The sequence below is a fragment of the Acomys minous genome (assembly GCF_964271855.1).
Source record: "Acomys minous genome assembly, chromosome: 19".
In the NCBI taxonomy this organism is placed as follows: domain Eukaryota; kingdom Metazoa; phylum Chordata; class Mammalia; order Rodentia; family Muridae; genus Acomys; species Acomys minous.
In genome coordinates this window covers 17,055,910-17,078,977 of record NC_140499.1, presented here as the reverse complement: position 1 = coordinate 17,078,977, position 23,068 = coordinate 17,055,910, and the positions used below count along the sequence as shown (strand labels likewise).

At 46.8% G+C, this 23,068-nt stretch overlaps 1 protein-coding gene across 5 annotated transcripts in view; it reads right to left on the bottom strand.

The window, feature by feature from the left end:
• Window positions 1-23,068, bottom strand: part of LOC311589883 (uncharacterized protein) — a 67,296-nt gene that overhangs the window by 35,592 nt on the left and 8,636 nt on the right. Inside the window, exons 1-6 of one of the 5 annotated variants that reach the window (XM_084768599.1) lie at window positions 20,720-20,777; window positions 20,433-20,617; window positions 20,064-20,180; window positions 19,477-19,727; window positions 17,790-17,842; window positions 1,163-1,237 (exon numbers count right to left, since the gene is read on the bottom strand). In XM_084768599.1, coding sequence (XP_084624725.1) covers window positions 1,163-1,237; window positions 17,790-17,842; window positions 19,477-19,666 — 318 coding nt within the window. In that variant the 5' untranslated portion in view covers window positions 19,667-19,727; window positions 20,064-20,180; window positions 20,433-20,617; window positions 20,720-20,777. The other 4 variants (XM_084768598.1, XM_084768600.1, XR_014776671.1 and 1 more) reach the window with 4 other exon arrangements.

Here is a 23,068-nt window from a genome sequence, read left to right as displayed (position 1 = left end):
ATGAAAGTAAATTGGCTGGTCAGACATGTAGCTCTTCTGTCAGAGCTAGCCGCTTAGGTGATGCTTAGGGCCTGGGGGGATGTTCTTTGGTTTGGTTTTTAGGTTTGGTTTTGAGGCAGGTCTTGTATAACTCAGGCTGCCTCAAACCTGGAAGACCAGCATGACCTTGAATTGTCAATCCTCCTGCCTCCACCACCCCAGGACTAGGACTACAGACATGTGCCTGGTTTTCTGTGGTGCTGGGGATGAAATACAGGGTTTTGTACAGCTGGCAAGCACTATGACAGCTGAACTCATCTCCAACCCCAAACCAATATGTATTTTTGAGACGGGTTCTCACTATGTGGCCCTGGTTGGCTTGGACTTGCTATGTAGACCAGGCTAGCCTGAAATCAGAGATCCACCTGCTGGCACATGCCTCCACCCCTCCACCCCTCCAACCCCCCCCACTCCCCCCCCACCCTCCCAGCCCCCACCCCCGTCTCCAAGTGCCAGACCAAAAGTGTGAGCCACTATAGCAGGAAAAGATGATAATTCTTCTGCATGTAATTTATTAAAGAATCAAAAATAAAGGACCTAAGGCAGGATGAAGAAAGCCAGAAAGAAGAACAAACCAAAAAGGAGTACAGTGTCACACACAGAGCTTCCCTTGCTCCTGTAAGAAAACTCCAGAATGTAACATTATCTCTCAGAGTTCACTTCAGGTGGAAGCCAAGAAGCTGAACTTCCAAACAACCTCCCCAGACCAGTCCCCACCAGAAGCTGCCGAGTCTCTATCACCTTCAGCCACCTCTACTTAAGGACACAGCAATTCTCCCAGCCTGAGGGGGGTATCTGAAGGTTTCTGGGGTGCAAGCTGTTAGGAGACAATCCTCAGAGCCTCGGCCAGGGATGCAAAGAGCTGGAGAAAACACCAGGGGCAGCTAAGTTGAGCGCAGACCAGCAGCAGGAGCTCAGAACTGTTTACACACACACACACACACACACACACACACACACACACACACACACACACAACCCATCCATGTTACAGGAGGGTCACTCCATTCTGTCAGACCTTCTTCAAGACGGTGGCTGGTCACAAGTTTCAGAGGTAAAGTGCACAACAGAAAAGCTAATTCCACCAGTTGCAGCGGGCGCGGCTGAGACACGAAATACCCACCTATGCGTCTTGCTCCACACACTGCGAACTCCCCCGCGCACACAGCCAGCACTTCTGCTGGTCCAGGCAGCTTACCTGGAGAAGACAACCAAACATTTATCCTTGAGGGAGCCAAGACCCTACTTATCATCTCCTTCCCACACCACAGCTATTGTTGTTGCCCATTCGCAAGGCAAGCCAGCTGGAGGAACAACGCCATGGTCTCGGTTGCCAACTGGAATGGTTTGAGGCATGCCCAGGACATTAGCAGAATGCATTTATGTGGAGGAGGGGGCATTTTCAGAGATGTGGGGGGTGAAGTGCCAGCCTTCCGCCCCCTCCCTTTCCTTTCTCTCCTCTCTCTCTCTCTCTCTCTCTCTCTCTCTCTCTCTCTCTCTCTCTCTCAACACACACACATACACGCATACACACACACACACACACACACACACACACACACACACACACACCCTAAGAACTGTGGATGTAGTTCAGTGTGGAGTACTTGTCTAGCATGTGTAAAACCCTACACTCAGGAGGGAAGCGGGACTCTAGAATATTATAGAAAATCTGTACCATTGCCTGGCTGGCTTGCTCACCAGGGCTGATCTCATTTGTTCCCTGATATGGCCTGTGGGAGGAACCAGCTCATCATATAATCATAAAAGTCTTTTGCTAATCTAGTGTGGATGTCCGGTCTCTCTGCTTTTAACCAGGGCGGAGTTCTTGAAGGGAAAACACATTCCCGAGCTCTGTATACAGAGAACCAATGTAACTGCACAGTTTTTTTTTTAATGTATAACTTGCCACGTGCCTATTTCTGAGCCCTGAGGAAATGAAAAACAAACCTTAAAAGTAAGATACAGTAAAGAGGGATCCAGAATCCACTCTGTGCTATAAAACGCACTGCTTGCCGCCAACACCAACAGAAGACTTTCTGGGACCAGGCCGTCCTGTGGCCCTTTCTCTGTCACAGACCGGGAACATTGCTGTGGGCTTCTGGGTTCGCTTGTTGAGTAATTCCTTTTCATCTCAGCTCTAATTCTCCCTTTCAGTCCAATGAAGAGTATCACATCAAATCACCAGGAGTCAAATGATAGGGAATTTCCAAATGGGAATCCCTCTGCCATGCCCGCTTCCCTGTGACAGGCATTCCCCGTGCTCACTCGTGTCTTGTGTTATTGGTCTCAAATAGAATGTGCCAGATTTTGACCTCACTCCTGTGGAAAATGTGAAGGACGCAAAAGAAGAATCTAATCAGGGCCAGAGGCCAGCAGGCTGGGAAATCAGAGCTGAAGAAGAAATAGGAGGCAGAGACAAGAAGATGGAGAAAGGAAAGGCCAAGCACCAATGGAGCTGTGCCGGACAGCACGCAGCTGTCATGTCCACATCCGCACACCGTGTTTCAAGCAAGTGTTAAACAATAACCTGAACAGTATTGTTACTATTACTCTTTCTTACAGAACTTCTTACTATTTATTATAGAGCATTTGGTTCTCTTTGATGTCATCTCTTGCTCATCAATCTTCTAAGCAGTCACTGGCTGCTCAGAAAGACCTGGCACCTCATACGTTGTCACTTAATTGTGCTGCTGCATTACAGTGGGCTCCCTAGGAGGACAAGACTCGGCACAAGAGCCCTTATAAAGAAAGCCGAGGGCAGACAGCCTGACTAAGCCAATAAGAAGAAAAATGGTTGCTGACAAGGGAATTGAGTTGACAACTAAAGCTTTCCGAACCAAAGAGGGAAAATGAATAGCCAGGCCCTTCTAACTGCTGAAGGAAAGGATGTCTCAGATCCAGGCAAGAGGGGAGAAACAGGCATAAAACTAGAACCAGGAGATTAACCACTAAGCTCAGAATGAATCATAGGGGGAAAAGATGGATTATTGGGTTTGAAGGAGTGAGGCAGGAAAGGCCTCGCATAAAGCTGCCTGGAAGCCTCCCTGCAAATCCAAAACAATGGAAACTTACCCTGTCGGCAGAAAGGCCCTGCTGGCACAGCAAACCCTACACATAAAGAAGTAAGAACAAATGAAAGAGAAGATCATTCAAAGTGCAGGAAAAGTATTAGATAGAAAACCAGGGCCGTTTCCGTGATACCCGATGCCGGTGAGGCCACGGTAAAGCTGGTCCCTGCTTAGGCTGGCATCAGCGAGGGTCCTTCAAGGAAACCCCCTTTCCACACAAGCAAACATGACACACGATGAACAGAAGGAGAGGAAGTGGAAACAAAGCAAACATCCAATAGCAAAGAAGAATAAATCCATTTACTCAGCAAAGCAAGAAGCTAGAGCGAGAATTCTGGTTAAGTACAGGACAGCACCAGCCCTCCGTGGATAGGCTGAGCTTCAGGGGCTGGGGCGGTAGCTCAGTGATTGGGAGCTCTTGCTGCTGCTGTTCAGGTAGATGTGAGTTCAGTTCCCAGGACTCATTCATAGGGTGGTTCACAATCTCTAGTAACCCTAGCTCCGGGGAATTGGATGCCCTCTTCTGGCCTCTACAGGTACCCAAACACTTGTAACACACATACACACACACACACACACACACACACACACACACACACACACACACTTCAAAATAAAATCAATTTTCTTCTAATGCTGAAGATTTAGCTCGGTGATAGAGCACTTGCCTAGCAAGCACAAGGCCCTGGGTTCAGCCTTCAGCTCAGCTGTGCAGGATGGACTGGGGGCAAAAATAAAAATAAATTTTTTAAAATTTATTTATTTACTTATTATGTATACAGTGCTCTGTCTGCATGTACACGTGCAGGCCAGATGAGGTCATCAGATCACATAATAGATGGTTATGAGCCACCATGTGGTTGATGGGAATTGAACTCAGGACCTCTGGAAGAGCAGTCAGTGCTCTTAACCTCTGAGCCATCTCTCCAGCCCCAAAATATTGTTTTGAAAGTTGAACTTTAGCCACATTTTTAAATAAAAATTTCAAAATAATCTAGTATTAAAAGAATCAAAGTTAAGCCCAAAAATTAAATTAAATCTGCAATTTAAAAAAAAAGAATCAAAGTTAAGCTTGTGCATAAATAAGGAATCCCTCATAACTGATGCCTCGCCTACACAGTGAGCAAGGAGATGTGGGTGTGATTGGGCACTCTTTATAAATTACCATGACAAAATACCTGAGAAAGGGATGAAGAAGCTGGTACCTCTACACAATGGAATACTATTCAGCAATTGAAAATAAAGAAATTATAAAATTTTCAGGCAAATGGATGGAACTACAAAACACTGTCCTGAGTGAGGTAACCCAGACCCAGAAAGACATGCATGGTATGTACTCACTTACAAGTGGATATTAGCCATTATATCCCCTGCCTACTACAATTCACAGACCCAAAGAAGATAAGTAACAAGGACGGCCCAAGGGAGGATGCTTAGATCTCACTCAAAAGGAGACTAGAATAGACAACAGAAGTGGCTGGAGAGAGGGGACTGGGTAGGACGGAGGGAGGAGGAAAATGAGGGTGGGGATCAGATGTGAGGAGAGGGGGGAGGGAAGGACACAGGGCCCATAGGGAGAGGAGAGACAGAGGGCAGGGGCATCACTGAGACAAGCTGGAGAGCTATTGACAGGGTAGGCTCCTGGGAGGATGTGTGGTGACTCTAGCTGAGACTCCTAGTAATGAAGTCATAGAGACTGAAGAGGACGCCCTCTAACCAGCCAAGACTCCTAGTGGAGGGAGGGGAGCACCAACCCACCCACAAAAACTTCCACCCAAAATTTATCCCTGCCTACAAGATGTGCAGGGATAAAGATAGAGCAGAGATTGAGGGTAAGGTCTAACCAGTGACTGGCCCAACCTGAGACCCACCCCATGGGAGAGAGCCAACCCCTGACACTATTAACGGCACTCTGCTATGCTTGCAGACAGGACTCTAGCATAGCTGTCCTCTGAGAGGCTCCACCCAGCAGTGGATCGAAACAGATGCTGAGCCCCTCAGCCAAACATTAAGCGGAGGGTGGGGAACCTTGTAAAAAAAAAATGAAGGGAAGGAGAGAAGGTCCTGGAGGGGATAAGAGCTCCACAAAAAGACCAACAGAGTCAACTAATCTGGGCCCAGGGTTAGGGACATAAGGAGACTGAAGCACCAACCAAGGACCACGCATGGACTGGACCTAGGCCCCACACACAGACGTAGCCAATGGACAGCTTAGTCCTCATGCAGGTCCCCTAGTAAGGGGAGCAGGGGCTGTCTCTGGCACGGACTCTGTCGCCTGCTTTTTCATCACTTCCCCATGGCAACAGGTTACCTTGCCCTACCTCGATGGAAAAGGATGTACTCAGGCCTGATAGAACTTGATGTGCTGGGGTGAGATGGGTGGGCTCCCCTTTTCTGACTGGGGTGGGGGGAGAAAGACGGAGAGTGGGACCACGAGACGATGAGGGAGGGGGCTACAATTGGGATATAAAGTGAATACATATTTTTAATGCTAAAAAGATACATGAGAAAGGCAATTTAATTTGGGCTCACTGCTCAAACCATGCCATGAGACATCCTTCCATGGACACCCTCCGTCCCTGTGGAGGGAAAGAACCTGGTGGCACAAAAGACATGGTGGACCAAAGCTACTCAGAAAATGCAGGCTGAAAGGTGAGAAACAGGCAGGATAAGAACAGCCCTTAGCTAGACCTACTGCCCCCAATGAGCCCCCCCACCCCGCTCCAGAAGTTTCTACCACTCCTCAACATTACCAACTTATAAGTCTATCTAGGGCCTATCTAGTCTATCGGTGAGGTCAACGCCTTCTTAGTGCTCCAATTACCTTCCCCAAACCCCCAACCCACTGGGCACCAGCCTCCAACGTATGTACCCCTCAGGGGACACTTCATATCTTAAACCCTAACAGTGAGGAATGAGCTATTACCTAGCACAAAGCAATGAGCTTCCTGAGAAGCACACCCAGGCTTGTTTTCTATTCATTTAATAAACACTGTGGTGACTAAAAGGGTTTATTCAGTTTACACTTCCATGTCCCATGCCACCACTGTTGGATATCACAACGGGAACTCGAGGCAGGAACCTGAGGAGAGGCTAAGGCCTTGGAAGAATCCTGCTTGCTGCCTTGCTCCCTATAGGAAAGTTCAGCCTGCTTTCTTATACAAACCAGCACCACCTAACCAGGGGAGGCATCGAAGACAGTGGGCTAAGCGCTCCCACATCAAATTCTTCAATCAAGAAAATGCCAGTCTTACGGAAGCACTTTCTCAGCTGAGGCTTTCTCTTCCGAAATGGCCCTAGCTTGTGTCAGGCCAACAAAAATCTAACCAGCTCAAGAAGAAAGCAGCCCATGTCTACTCTGGCAACACATCAGGCCAACCCTGGCAACAAAGCAGTCACACTGAGCTCTACAAAGGGGACACGTGTGACAAAAATCTAATTTTCTTCATCCTGTTAAGTTTCAGTTTTACAACTAACTTGTAGCCAGTGGTTGCCGTATTTAGGTGACATGCAGGTTGAAAAGGTTGAAGAGACAGTCAGCCATAGCAGTGCATGGATCTGGCTCAGATGAGTTAATGCTGCTTGATTGTGGTAACATTCGTGGCAGCTTGTATGACAGACTCACTTTATTCTGTATAGTCTCACATCCAAGTGCTTGGAGAGGAAACAGTGTTTGACATGCACCCACTGGGGAGAGCGAAGAGACATGAAGGCAAGGCTTGGCAGAATAGGTTATGGCTGTTCAGTCCTGTGAGAGTGGACAGCTATTGTCTCCTGTCTATGTGTGTATTGGAAAGACAGTCACAAGAACAACTCCCACAGCCCATTCTGAGTGAGGTGGCAAAGGACACTGGCTGGTCCCGGCTGGATGGCAGGAACACTATGAACACGTCCAAGTTTGCTAAGGATTTTATTTATATCTCAGTGAGGAGTGGAAGGTGGTGTGCCAGGAAACGTTCATGGCAACAGTTTGAGCATCTTAAATAAGTGTTTGTTACGTACTGCAGGAAAACGTGTAATAAACACTGTTAAAATAAATGTGTGTGTCCATACCAAAAAAGGCTAGAACAACACATCACACAGTTACTCTGTGAAGATGATTGTGCTTAGTGCAAACACACCACACAGTACGCCAGAGAGTGTTTTGTCTAATACAGAGACGTGGTTCTGAAATGTTGCTGTTATGAAACTTTTAAAGATAAATTGAAGCTATGTTTAAAAACAAGCCTTTTAAAACTGTGAGGCTTGGAGTTTGATGTATAAAATTGTTTTGCTTTATTTTTAAGACAGAGTCTCAGAGGCAGGTGGATCTCTATGAGTTGGAGACCAGCCTGGTGTACAGAGTGATTCCAGGACAACCAGAGCTATACACAGAGAAACCCTGTCTCAAAAAAACAAAAACAAAACAAGCTGGGCATGGTGGCGCACGCCTTTAATCCCAGCACTCAGGAGGCAGAGGCAGGTGAATCGCTGTGAGTTCGAGGCCAGCCTAGTCTACAAAGCAAGTCCAGGCCAGCCAAGGCTACACAGAAAAACCCTGTCTCGAAAAGCCAAAAGAAAAAACAACAACAACAACAAATGAAACAAAAAGCAAAAAAACAAAATACAGTCTCATATAGCCTAGGCAGCTTTTAAATTATTATGTAGCCAAAGATGCTTGAATTTCTGCTCCTCCTGCCTTTACCTCCCCAGTGCTGGGATTACAGGCCCATACCACTATGACTAGTTGTGCAGTCCTGAGGGCCAAAGCCAGGGCTTTGTACATGCTAGGCAAGCACTCTACCCACTAAGCCATGTTTCCGTCTTCCATATAAGAATTCTCAAAAATAAAAAATAAAAAAAGAATTCTCAATAGAATCTAAAACATTAACAGTCAAGATGCAAACCTGTTTCTCCTCAACCCTTTCTCACTTATTTATTTTGGAGTGTGTAAAATTACCAGAATAAGGATATTCAAAAATAATACATCTATAAATTAAATTTAATGTAATGACAAGTTTAATGCTATATCAAGAAAATAGTGGGGCACTGTGACACACACCTTTAACCTAGCACTCAAAAGGGAAAAGCTGGCAGATCTCTATGAGGTCAAAGCCAGCCTGGACTACAAAGACGGAACCAGGCCAGCCAGGGAGTGGGGGAAGCAGATATACATATCACCTTAGGAATCAAATTGAGTTCCTCCTTCCTCTGACATCAGTGTATTTAATGATGATGTAATCTTCGCCATTTGTATGCTGTCTTACAAATTCACTGGTAACACACCGAACTCTCAGTGTTATGTATCTCCATCCCTGAGACAGCAAAACTAATACCCAAAGATATGAAGTAACTGGTGTAAGATCAGAGAGCTGGGTGTCTTCAACACAGGAGTTATTTCGGGTCTTTGCCCTTAGGCTGTGTGCCATGCTAGCTCAGGTAAGGGCTCCGTTGTCTACGTCACTCACAAGCAGGAATCAAATAAGTCACCTCTCCCTGGCAAGCACTCTCCTCAGGCAGGCCAGGACCACCACATAAATCACATTATCACTTGAACCTTGCATGGTGGTGCATCCTTTTAATCCCAGCACTCTGGAAGTGGAGGCAGGCGGATCTCTGTGAGTTCGAACCAGCCTGGTCTACAAGGTGAGTCCAGGATAGCCAGTGCTCCATAGAAAAACCCTGTCTCAAAAAAACAAACAAACAAACGAACAAACAAAAGATGACATTATCACTTATTCTGAGCCTAATTTCCCCTCAGTCTATGACCACTAGCACTCTGTCCGTGGAGGACACATCCTGTTCCTGCCCTCAAGGACTTGCAGTAGACCCTGACACCAGCCAAGCTCAGGTGAGACCACACTTGTCACCGCAGCTCTCTAGAAGCAAAAAGTTGCTGGGCTTCAAGGCCAGTGACATCACAGTTTCTACCATTGCTTTTGTAACCGTGGCAACGCAGCCTTGGTGAGAAGAAGTAGGGGTTTCTACTGCCAACCCAGTGTTCTTGTTCCTAGGGTTGAATGTGGAGGAGGTAGGTAATTTTAACTGAGCATCTTGTCAGACAAAGCTTGGGAAGTGTTGTGGTCCAGTCTTAATGCGGAAGTATCCGGAATACTTCAGACTTGCAGCCAGTTGCCAGCCCTTTGATTACAGAGATGAGAAAGGTTCCTTGGCCTTGCTTGACATGGCCTTGGGCAGCTGTCCTTGCTGTGATCACAGACTGACTTGTCTCTCAATGGAGCCACCAGACTGTGGTGTCAGCTGACATTCTCATTGTCCCCTCTTTAGCTAACACCATACTCCTAATTTGTGGCTTCTCGTTTGCTGCGGTTTTAGAAAACATATACTCATTCATGACATGCAAGCATGAGTTGGGGTGCATTTATGTATGAATGTGCAGATGTGTGTATCTCTACCCCAGCATACACACATTCATTTAAAAAGCAAGCATGAATTGGGGTGTGTTTATATGAATTTATGGACAGATCTATCTCTCCCTTCCCACAAAGGGTTAAAAGCAGCTTTTAAAAAGTATGCAGTTAACCTTCCTCTGAGTGCCACCAGGTCTCCCCATCCAGGGGACGTGGTCAAATATGAGGAAGGATAGCAGGCTACCAAGAAGAGACTTGATATCCTATGAGCATATACAGGGGGGGAAGAGGTCCCCCTCAGTCACAGTCATAGGGGAGGGGAGTAAGGGGAAAATGGGAAGGAGGGAGGAATGGGAGGATACAAGGGATGGGATAACCATTGAGATGTAATATGAATAAATGAATTTTTTAAAAGTATGCAGTTAAAAAGATACTGATTTCGGGGAGCATTTAAGCAAAGAAAAAAATAAAAATAGACAAATAACAAAGCTGCAAGGAAGTGGTATGCACAGACTGCATCCCTGTAGCCCTCTTTAATGACCAGCATTAAGAAATAGCTCTCTAAGGTCCTGAAACAACAGATAGATGAAAGGCTTGCCAATTAGTCACAGGATCCCAGTGCCTAAAAAAAAACAAACCACCTATTCAGAACAAATACTACCACTCTTGACAGGAAGACCTAAAAGACTGTTTTTTTGTGTGTGGCAGTCATTAAAAAAAAAAGAGGGGGAGGGGACAGCACAGATGATGCCCTCGGTGCCATTCTGACTACCGCTGGTGTGACAGATCCTAAATAGATGATGTCTTGGGATGCCGTCGGTGTGATCTGAAAGCACCGTGCAGGCGACTGGCATCAAGAGAGTGGAAGTGGCCGACTGACGGTTGCAAGGCTCTCACTGGGAACATGCACAGGTTTCAGCACGTGGGTTATGGTCAACACGTTTCCCATTGGAATGCTATCCTCACAGGCTTCCTATTAGTCACATTCCACGTATGTAGGTCAATGCACACTTTTATGGGGCAAATCTCTTTGTTTTTATAGTATCCATGTAGTAATCAATAAATGGCCCCAACCGTTAGATTTAGTTAGGCCTCAGTTCTAGAACTGTACCTGTCACCTTTTCATGGGAAGCGAGAAAGAAACCGCACCTTTTGATCTTGTCGCTCGGGAGCTTTCAGTAGGGAGAGGACTGCCAGGTTTGTAAAGAAAGCTTCTACATATGTAAACCAACGGTACAGTTTGGAGATAGGAGGTGTGCTTTTAGACTGTAAGGAACGAATTCCATCAAAGGTCATTCTATCAAAGCAAACTCGCCCGCCTGCTTTACCTTCCACTGAGGTCCCTCACACGTAATGGATGCTAGAATTCTTCAGTGGCACGGCACCTACTGCCTACAGAGAATGTTTGCTTGCTTGGATTTTTTTTTTTTTTTGCAACAACACAGTGAATTCCTCTATGACTCCACAATTGCTCAGCTATCAAGCGAAGCTTTTTTTTTAAATCCTGCTGAGTTCAAAGTTCAGATTTTTATTCCTTAGCTTAATGCAATGCTATCGCAAGTGTGTTTAATGTATTCATTCTAAACGCCATCAGAGGATGGTGGTGTCAACATTTTGGCTTTGTTTGGACAGCTTTTGTGCCAGTACAAACACTGACTATATGAAATCTAATGAGATTAGGGCTCACTGCAAAATTAAAGGCAGGCAACCAAACTTCAAAGAAGCTGCCGTAATGCAAATCCCCCCACACACACACACAATATTTCTTGGGCTATTTTGGCAAACTAAAGTCTAAGAATCAACTTTACCGAAAGATTTTCTTCACAGCAGCCTTCTATTATGATACTATCAAGTACCTCCTGAAGAACAGATGATTTTTTTTTAAATGGGATTTTTAAAAAGTCATCATTAAAGAGCATGATAGGTAAAGAGAATAAGATAGAGAAAAGTAAGAATTAATCAAAAGTTTTCACAGACCCAGAATTAAGCATGAACCTCTTAGAAGCTGTGGACTTGGCTGGAATTCAAGATGGCTAACATCCCTGGATCGCCTTGATTGGCTAACATACAAAAGCACCAATAATCACACCCTGTAAAACCTTAAGGGTTTTGTAGCATGAGGCCTTGGAAAGTTAATTACCGGTCTTAGAAATGTTTGTCAGTCACACAGTTTCAGAGGATAATCAAGTACACGCCATCCCCCACCCCCTGCAAAATATCATCTCTAGAATTATTTGTCTTAAGCAAATTCAAAGAAGCAGGCAAAGAGGAAGTGTATAATGTGAGGGCTGAGGGGACAGCACACTCAGCACAGCAGCTGCCGCGTAAGCATGGCAAGCTGAGTTTGAGCCCAAGCACCCACTTGAAAATCCAGCAAAGTACTTGTAGTGCTCCCACTGGGGAGGCAGCAATGCCATCGGGCATAGCAGAGATCCCTGGTCCCAGGTTCCTGCCTAAGAAATGACACCCAAGGTTGACCTCTAGTCCCCACATGCATGTGCACCTTCATAGACATGAACACACACACACACACACACACACACACACACACACACACACACACACACAGAGTGTACAATGTCACTCTCACCAAAGCCTTTGAAATAAACTCCAACAGTACCCAGGAACACACTGGCCCCAGCTGTAAAACCTCAGTACACAACCTATGCTTTTTCTCATGTGAAAGCTATCCATTTTTTTTCTTTTGGATTTCTCTAGACAAAACTTCTCTGTGTAGTCTTGGCTGTCCTGGATCTTGCTCTGTTAACCAGGCTGGCCTCGAACTCACAGAGATCCATCTGCCTCTGCCTCTTGAGTGCAGGGATTAAAAGTGTGCGCTGCCAGCCCAGCTAGCATCCACCTTTAAAACACAGTGAATCCAAGTGACAGCTGTATTTCAAAACCTGATACTGTCTATATGTTAAACTATATTTTCCCAGCCAGCAGAAGCCAGAAGCGTGACATCTGTCACCAGAATGTAAAACCCCCTCATATTTCTGTCAGGAAAAAAAAAAAAGCTCTTCAGCCCTGATGCATAGAACATCCACCCTGCACCACCTCCCAGCTCTCCTGCGATGCCGCTCCTGACACTCAGAAACCTCACAGAACTGAGGCAGCTGTGAGGAAAGCTCACTCTTAGAAGCAGCAGCCCACCAGTTAGGGTGGGGGAGGAGGGGGCCAATGTGGGGGGGAAGGGCAGGGGGGGCAGGGCAGTGGGGGGTGCCGCGGTGGCTGCAAAGGACAGGATCAAGCCCTAGGCATTCAGGTGCCACTTAGTGTCAGAATCTAAGGTCTTTGACAAGAGCCTTGCATTTTACTTTCTGAAGGGTGGATGTGTGGGTTCTGCTCTGTTGGCCCTGCTTGAGAAAGTCTTGCCCTTACAGGAAGAACTGCCCCCTAATACAAAGCTCTTTCCTCACCCAATAAAGGCAGTCAACTGTAAGTGTTTTGGGGGCGGGGGTTCTTTCACTGAATGTGTACCTGTGTAGGTAGGTGACATACCCCTCTTCCTTTGCTCAAGTTCTATCAAATAACTTAGTTAGGTCCAACCCATCAAATGCCTCCTTCAGGACCCCAAAGCCTTTAAAAATAATATATCGTTCTGTTTTTTAACTGAAGAAGGAACTCTCATCCTTACTGAAGCCACAGAAAAGTAGTGGATGGGTGACAGCAAAAAAACAAACAAACAAAAACGACAACAAAAACCTCAGCCAATCCGCACCCTCAGAAGCCGCTCAGCTCTTATTAACTCAAGACTCAATGCACAGAGAGTTATTATGGGACAGACGAGCGACCAGAGGTGTCTTTTCTCAGGCTGATGAAGGGGAAAGTGCTTCCGGGTCCTGCCACTGTGAAAGCAAGTCTCATTTCCACAGAAAAGCCACCCTCGGTCATAGAAATGATGCCCGCCCACCGTGTCATCAGCCAGGCACTCTCGGGATGCCAGAGCCTGCGGTTCACCTCACTCTGATGATGACAGGCTCTCGCTTTACCCTTCACTGTGAGAAGGGAAAGAGGGAAAGAGGAGTACTCCAAAAATAAGACGAGAGCAGAGCTCTTACCAATGGTAGTAAGCAAGAAGCCGCCACCGCATACCGGGATAGTCCCTTCCTGTTCCACACACGGGAAACCAGCAGAGGGAAAGAAAAATAGAAAGGCTGCCAGAAACATGGGATACCATCCCAGAGGACTTCTTTTAAGAAGAAAAAAAACTGTACGCATGGACCGGAGAGGGGCTCAGCAATTAAGAGCGTTTTCTGATACTCTGGTTTTTCTTAAGATCATATAAGTATTCCATCTTTTACTAACAGCATCTCCTGTTCTTCCAAAGGACCCAGGTTGGGTTCCCAGCACGCCATGTCAGGTAAATCATGACTACCTATAACTCAGCTCCAGGGGCTCCAGGGGTTTCAGGGGCTCTAGGGGCTCAGGGGAAGGGGGGGGCTTCAGTGCCCTCCCTGGGCATACATATGCAGGCACATAGACACATGTAAAGAAATAAATACTTCTCTAATTGCGTCATATTGCTAAAATGTGAGGTGTCTTCCATGAGATCCTGGCCTGACGCTTGTTCTGCAGCTGGTGACACTATTTTGGGAGGATGGAACAGGCCACTAGAGTAGGCCACTAGAGTAGGCATTGAGGGTCATACATAGTCCGGCCAGTCTCTACCCAGTCGCTCCACCACCTGTCCACAACACCGAAGACCACCTGCTACCAACTCCTGTCACCAGAAAACAAGCCACCTGTCCCCCCGCCCCCATCATATGGGCTGTACCCTCAAATTGAAAGCCTAGGAGGCTAGGGACTGTCTTCCCTACCTCATCTGTACTGAGTCCCACCCTTGTCTCCACACCCCACTGATGCCTGCTCTCACACACTCTTCTGTGTCACAGCCTTTTGAGCTGGTGGTAAATTGGTTCTTTGTATAATTGCAATTTTAATAGCTATGAAATTTTTATATGGCACCTCCCTCTTGCACTTAGTAAATTCCAAGACAGCAAGAACCTCTCTTGGCTGCCACATGAGCATCATGTGAATCCTCAGTGTGATGCATAGACTGTAAATTTCATGGACCGCCCACGCTATCCCATCAGCTCCACATCACTTTGGTCCTTCTGGAAGTTCTACCAGATGGGGGTTGGGACTGTTTCCTTTCTGAGGGACTATTTCCTCTCTGAGGCAAAAATTAAAAAGTGGACTGGCCGGGCGGTGGTGGAGCATGCCTTTAACCCCAGCACATAGGAGGCAGAGGCAGGCAGACCTTTGCAAGTTCAAGGCCAGCCTGGTCTACAAAGCAAGTCCAGGATAATCAGGGCTACACAGGGAAACCCTGTCTTGAAAAACAAACAAAAAGAAAAGAGAAAGGAAAAAGAGGACTGGACCCAGGAAGTGAAGTTCTTGATCTGCAAGAATGAAAGTGGGGTGCACAGTATCCGAGAACGCACATTTTAAAGGGTAAGGGAGGACTCCCCACTCTTCCTTTCCTGGAGGCCCCTCCCACTCCTGCCTGCATGCCACCAGTGTTCCTCCTAGAAGTTCCCCAGTGGGGCAGATGGCTGTGCTCCTTCATCGCTTTCTTCTGGAAGAAAACCAAAAGCCCAGAGTGCTCAGTGCCTCGGCAGCTTCAGTGGAGTAGGCAGCAATCTGACGGAGACTGGGCAACACCAGGATCGATGGCTAAATTCAGTTTGTATGTAGGATCTGGACCACAAATAGCAAAGTTTTTACCTCATGACTCACAGTGTTTTGGTTGGGTGGTGGTGGTTGTTGTTGTTGTTGTTGTTGTTGTTGTTGTTCTTCTTCTTCTTCTTCTTCTTCTTCTTCTTCTTCTTCTTCGTTTTTTAAGGATCTTTTGTTTGGTCATGGTTAGAGTGTAGACACACTGTACCTTTACTTTTATGAGTTCTCTGAGAAAAATAAAACAAAACAGCCTACCAGTGGTGGCACATGCCTAGAATCCCAGCACTCAGGAGGCAGAGGCAGGCAGATCTCTGTGAGTTCGAGTCCAGCTTGGTCTACAGAGTGAGTTCCAGGACATCCAAGGCTACATAGAGAAACACTGTCCCAAAAATAGATAGATAGATAGATCAATGAAGTATGATCCTCAATTCAGATGCTAAAGTATTAACTCCTGGTACAACAGTCCCTTCTCTACTCTTCTCATTCTGTAAATACTAGTCTAAAAAAAGAAAGAAAAAGTTGGAGGGGGAGGGGCAACTGGGCTCAGTCCTGGGACCCAAATGGTGGAAAGAGAAAGCTGAATTCCTGAAGGTTGTTCTCTGACATCTACACTGGTATGGAGGCATGGACATACACACACACACACACACACACACACACACACACACACACAGGCCCTCACGTGCACATGCACACATAGTGAACAAATGTGTAAACAAAATCTCTAGGCATAGTAAATTGCTTTTGTAATCCCAGCACACACACACACACACACACACACACACACACACACACACACAAGAAAATTGTGAAGACAAGTGGACCCCTGGGGCTTGTTGGCCAGTCACTCTAGCCTGCTTGATGAGTTCCAAGCCAGGAAAAGAGAGAGACCTGTCCCCCAAAAAATGAGGTAGATAGCCCCTAAAGAATGACATCAGAGATTGTCCTCTGGTCCCTCCAAACACATCTGCTCACATATGAACAGCCACACACAAAAACAAAAACAAACAAGTAAACAAAAAGGTTGATAAGGAATCAGACTATGGAGTATGAAATTCAAGGTTTAAAATTGTACAGCAATCAAAGGTGTCATTATAACTACTATAAATTTATTCCAAAGGCAAAATACAACATTGATGCAAGCAGTAGAGGCTGAGGAAAACAATCAACTGGGAAACCAAGATAGTTTACATTCAGGATAACTAAGGGCCTCAATTACTGTGGAGATGGGGGAGAGGGCTGGATCGTGAGAAAAAGATTGATAAGGCAAGATCGTTAACAAGCCCCAGACCTTAGCACACCTGACTCCATGATGGACGTGCCATTCAGGCTGTGAAACTCAGCAGTCAACAGCACCGCTGGCCAAAATGAAAGACAAAGACCTAGTCCATCAAAGTCCACCCTTCTGGGAAAGTTTCTAAGTGTTCTAACCTCGCTTCCTGGCTTCTGTGGTTCTGCTTCTGGCTAACTGTCCTTGTTAACTAAACTATGTCAACCCAAGGCATGGGTTTTGTGCTTAAAAGCTTACCCTGAGAATGGCTCGGAGCTACCCTGGGATCCCAAACACCCACTGCAGTCACCAGATAGCTAATGAAGACTATCTATGGGCTTGAACCCCCTTCCCAGCAGTTGTCTCTGCTGTAGATACCCCACAACGTGGTGGTAGAGCAAGCCCATTAAGCCTGGGTGAGATAGGAGAAAAGTGGGGACTATCATGCTGAGAGCTTTCCTCTGCTCCCAGCCTATAAATCCTTTGAACAACCACCTCGCCTCTCTGGACCCATTTTCTCCAGCTATGAAATGGAAATTTCAGGTGACCATCCAAAGGCATTGAACTGAGGGAGTAAGTTGAGTCATTGATGGGGGAAGCAAAAAGATGGGACTTCACGTGGGATACTGGACATTGGTACAGGCCATTACTGTAATCTGGTGTCTTCAGTGCCTCCTTGCAAGTTCCGTTTAGCCACAGAGAGCCTGCCTGCCACCTCCTTAGAGGATAAGAGACATCAGGATCACCAAGGACTCCTAGAAAGGGAGCTGATGTCAAGTTGGCTTGATGGCCAACTCCAGTGATTCAATCATTCGTAGCCACACAGTACAGCTTCCGGGAAGTCCTCACAGGAAGGGATTCAGAGAGCTTCCAGGATGATGAACACTTCAGGCTGCAGTCCTCAACTGCTAAAGGACAGAAGCCACTGGAACTTGGACTCTCTGGACTTCTCCTATGCACCTCTGCTCCTAGCTGCTTACATGCCATCTTTACTGTTCATAAGAAGCCCCCCTTCAGTCACTCCTAAGCTTATATGAATGAGATACGTTTTAGACATAGGTGGTGCTTGAGATAGATACCAATACCGGTAAGTACTTGGTGTTCTGCCAGCTGTCTCTGCAAACTGCCAGACCTCAGCAGGGAACCTTGGAAACCTCTGATCTGTAGCAAGATCAGACAGACGTTGTGGCTAAGCCAGGACGTACCACTTAGAACCTGCCTCTAGCACGGGAGACTGAGACCCTCACCCAAGGGGCCCTCCAACTCTAGACAGCTAATGTCAGACTCAAGCTACAGTGTACGACACCTGTCACCCATCTGTCTGCTGAGAAATGACTGATATGAAAGAAAAAAAAAATAAACACTTCAAAAACTTACCGTGAGCACTGTTGAGGAGGAACACAAGAAAACGTAGTGGTTTGTTTTTATGCCTGTTGATTGAGAGGCAGGGAAATGTCTTAAACACATGAGCTCTACCAAGCAGCAGAGAACAGAAAGGTTAAGCCTGCAAGTCCTGGCAGTCCCAGTGCATACTAGGGGGGCCCAAGATGGTAGGGAGGCTATGGAAATGAGCATGCGCAAGACTCCAGTAGCCTTAAGGCTCCCTGTAGACAAAGAGGGTTGTGTCTACTCTGGGATCGAACTTCTGATCTGCCATACACATGTACCTTCTTTATTTCAACTTGGTAGCCAACTGTAGGCCATCCAGTGGGGAGAGAGCTTGCATTTCCTTTTGAGTCAAACCTCAGCTCTTGTGGCAAAGTCCTTGAGAGTCTGCTAGAGGCTCCTCATTGAATCCATCCCCCTCCCAAGCCCTGCTTCCCCAGGACCACATCAGAGCTGCCCAGAGGCAGAACTGGCCATAGCATCCAGACCATACCTTGGCAGTAATCAGAGGGGCATCCTAACCCTGTCTTTGAACCCCGTTCTTTTTGCCAGCCCAGAGGGCTTGGCTGACTGTGGCTACACCACTGGTGGGGGTGGGAGAGAGAGAGAGAGAGAGAGAGAGAGAGAGAGAGAGAGAGAGAGAGAGAGAGAGAGAGAGAGAGCCCTGCTTCCTCTAATGGGAACACTGCCAGGGGCTCCAGTGAATAGCGGTTCTCCTAGAGTTGCTTATGGGAATACTGTTGCTATACAGCCTAAGCCAAACAATCAGGAGTCACCTGACATCCTCCATCCAACATTTAGGAGTCATCAAACTTAATTTCCTCTTTGTGCAATAAAAGCCCAAGAGGAAGCTCTAATAGACTGTATTATGTAACGATTCTATAAAAATAGCAGGCCAGTGCTGGAGCACTTCCTTCCTGGGGCCCAGTAACCTATGCTGAAAGGATACACACTGGTTGCCCAGGCAACCATGAGAGATGACACTAGGGAGGAAAAGAAAGAAAAAAAAATCAACAACAAAAGGACCGGGTTTTTGTTTTTTGTTTTTTGTTTTTTGTTTTTTTGGCACCGTCAAATGAGGCCTGGTGTCAAGCTTGTAGTGCACAGAGAAAGCCCTTAGGAATTCCACTCAGGCCGCAGGAGCCTGCAAAGCTCTCTCTACCCTGTCCTTGTTTCAGAGAGGAGAAAAAGAGCCTTCCCGGAGAAGTCCTCATCTCAATTTTGAAGTGCAACATCTGCTATAGTAACTGGCCATCACTGTTCACTCTCCTCTCTTGTCCCCCCTGAGCTCAGAAAAATAATAATTTCAATTTCGCACACTTGTCTTTTTCTATTTTCTCCTAGCTTTGTTTGGGGGTTTGGTTATCTAGGAAGTAAGGCGCTTTAAAGACAATAACCTAATAAACGACCTCTAAATTAAAAAAAGGAAGTCAGGGACATGCAAGCAGTAAGTACAGTGTTTTTTCTCCGTTTTCTTTTGAACCATACATCTTTTTATTGTTAAGTTAAAGAGGTATCAAAATTAAAGCAAAATTTCACAAAGCTACTATGGAGCGTCAAAGGAAGTGAAAATGGAAGCAGGAGCAGGGCGATTGTGAATTAATGGGCACAGGAGGGAACAGGAGAGGGAGAACAGTGAGAATGCGCTGACTATACCAGGGGGAGGGTCTGGTGTTACCTTGATCTCTCACAAGCGCCCAGGTAAATGAAGAGCGGGATAAGATTTCTAAGCTCCGCTTTGTGCTTAAGCACCCGCCATCCTCTCCTTCCTCGGCCTCTTCCTTATCATCCTGGATCAGCTCCAGCTGGTCATCCGCCATCTTCACTATCGCCATCTTCCAGCAGGTCGCCCTCCTCGGCAGAGTCATCTGCACCTGCCTCAGCCTCCTTCCTCACAGAGGTGCTGCTCTGCTCTTTTCTTCATCTCCACTGGAGGTGAGAAGGACAAATCTGCCTTGTTTGCTTTCTTGTTCTTCAATTCCCCCCTCGCCCCCCCCCCCCGCCGCCCCCGGGGTTTCCAGCAGAGAATCCTCCCCCCCCCCTTTTTTTTTTTTTTTTTTTTTTTTTTTTTGGTTTTTGGTTTTTTGAGACAGGGTTTCTCTGTGTAGCCTTGGCTGTCCTGGACTCCCTTTGCAGACCAGGCTGGCCTCGAACTCACCTCGAACTCCGCCTGCCGAGTGCTGGGATTAAAGGCGTGCACCACCACGCCTGACCTCCTCTTTTTTTGTCTCATCAGGGTCAGCTCCTTCTTATGAAGGTCATTACCTTTCAACTTTCCAGACTTGGGGAAGATCCCTGTTGCCCGCTCTTCAAATTGAATCCACTTCTGCCCCTTCCTGAGGTGTTTCCTGACACACGCTGGCCTTTAGAAGGCACCACCACCTGAGCAATAGGAGGAGGAGGGGGAGGAATGCATGCTGGGTAACTGTACATCCTGTCATAATAACCCCACTGAACATCATAGTCCAAGTCAAATGAGGAACATGGACAGCAGTCATTCAGCCATCCTCTCCAGCTACAGCAGCCGGGCATTTCTTCCATTAACATACTGGATGAAGGCAAAGCCCTTAGGCACCGAGCAACCCACAGTTTTGCCATACTTTGAAAAGATGGCCTCTATATCAGACTTCTTACCACAAGAGTGTTGAGAGATTCCCTGGGAGTTCTTGTCTCGAGGGTCTGTCTTGTTGGTATCATTGCTAGCCATCGTCTTTGATGGTACGGTTTCCATCCTTGTGCAGTAACGAGTTACTTCAAAGTGAGGCACTCAGCATGAAGCAGATCCCTCTGCGCATGTGCAAGTCAAGTCAGGGGTGGAGCTGTGTGCAGACCCAAATCAATGTGAGCACACCCATGAGTGGGTGTGTGTAAAGGAAGACACTCTTAGAGAATGACCTCTGACCTCCAGGAGAGGTGCTCACCTGGCCTGGCCTCTCTCATCCTTCCTGGAGACGAGTAGGCTCGCTGCCTGGAAGCAATTAAGCGCCCCCTGACTCTGGGGAAGTGGAGATTCAGGAAAGCAGTCACTTGATTTTATCAATCTGTGTTCTAAGCTAGAGACTGCAGCCTCCAAAGGGAACCATTTAAAGCCAAATTTCAGTCTCTCTCCAGAGAGTTCGTCTAAACATCCGTATTCCCCATACCTGGCCTCTCCTCAAGATAGGCCTGCAGAGACTAATATTTTAAGCAATGGTCACTGTGTGAAAAAAACAAACAAACAAACAAACGAATGCTCGGTTGCAAGGCCAAACTGGTGCTGTGGTGCTGTAGACAGAGATGTGTTCAGGCCGTGCTTAAAGCTACCAGCCTTCACACCCCTCTCTGTTGAGGGTTTGAAATGTAGATAGTCTGGCTTTATCCAGATTTTATTTTGACTCTAGGAAGTACTGAGGGGGGAAAAACATCTCTGATAAAGCAGACATACAGATAAACATTTGCTAAATGCTCTCTACTCTACGCTGCATGTGGCCCAGAGGAGAAACAGTCTGGTGTCAGAACAGAGGGAATGTCCCAGGAGGTGGCTGGTACCTCATCTGCCCGTAGCTGGCTTGTTCCCCACTAGGGTATAATGTAGCTTAATGGTGAAGTACTTGCCAAGCATTTGTGGGACTCTAGGACCAGTACTGAGTTATAGGGTATAATGAAATGAGCTAATGGCAAGATGAAGTTATATATAAATGCAGGTGTGTTGGGAGCAGTGGGGGAGGGGAAGAGAGGAGAGAGAGAGCTAGAGAGGAAAGGGCGGGGAGAGGAGAGGAGTGCAGGGGAGGGGAGGAGAGGAGGGGAGAGGAGGGGAAGGGAGGGGAGAGGAGAGGAGGAGAGCGTCTCCCAGTGCAGAGCCTCTGGAAAAAGGGAAGCCCGCCCCCCCTGCTCCCAGCTCCTGGGCTGGAGAGGGCAGGGTAGAGGGCAGGGCATGACAGCCACGTCCTGCAGCAGGTAGAGACCTAATACTTAGTATTGCAAAAACCAAAGTTAAATGACAAATTTGTGAAGGTGGTGGCTCCCTGGAATGTGGCCATAAGTGCTTGGCATCCCTGGGTCGCAACAGAACTGCCTCTTCTACTCCTCCTGGCATCCTCTCTCTCTCTCTCTCTCTCTCTCTCTCTCTCTCTCTCTCTCTCTCTCTCTCTCTCTCTCTCTCCCCCTCTGTCTCTCTCACTCTCTTTCTCTCTCTTTCTCTCTGTCTCTCCCTCTGTCTCTCTCTCTGTCTCTCTCTCTGTCTGTCTCTCTCTCTCTCTCTCTCTTTCTCTCTCTCTCTCTCTCTCTCTCTCTCTCTCTCTCTCTCTCTCTCTCATATCCTGGCTTTCAGGAATCTCTCTTTCCTTCCTGCCTCCAGGAACGGCTTTCTTTACTTGTGGCCCACTTCACGGTGTTTACTTAAAGATTTGTTTTCCTGACTTAAGAAGCCAGCTTGCATCTGGGGTTTGTAATTCTAAGTCAGAGAAAGACAGTTGTTATGTATTGTTTAAAATTTGTTTAATGAGGAGGAATTTCTTTGAAAACATCAGGCCAGGCTTATGATGTAAATTTACTATCTGTAAATTTACAAAGTTGTGACAGAAAGTATAACACAGTGTGTTAATTGATCTATGCTGTGAGGGACATCCCCTCAGCCCTGAAAGAGTGTCTGGCATTCTTAAAAGCTATTAACCCAAGAGGGGAAATAGGATGCTTTTCTTCTGGGTAAGTCTTCCTTTTATGGTGCCTTCCCCCCCCCCCTTTCTGTCTATCTATGGCATTAAAATGATGTAAAAGTCTGACATAAAAAGAAAAAAAGCAGGTAATTCTCAGTTGAAAACTAGTTAGTATCAAAAGCCCCGTGCAAGCCAGGTAAGCTGAACCTGGCCTGCTCCTGAGGCTAGGCAGGGCTGAGTTCCAAAATGTTCCACTCGAGTCTCCCCACACCGCACACTGTTGGTTAAGACCAACGAGAACTAGATCTGAGCCTTCCACTCTATCCCTACAAAAAAGCAGAAGAACCTTTTATAGAGTGGGCCCCCGACTCCACACAGCAGTGCATGCCTGTCATCCTAACACTCAGAAAGGCAAGCGAGGCAAGCGGAGAAAGAGAGAGGCCATTCTGTATTATATGGTGAGAATCTACCTCAAAGAAAATGCCTAATAAATAAATAACAGCAGGAGCTTCTAGTGCCCCTAACTTCAGTGTCCATTCCCAGGGAACGAAGCAGGGGTGGCCAAGGTCTTTTCAGAGACCTCTTCCTGGTTCGATGACCCATTACGTACATTCTACCTATAATTTTCCCCAGTAT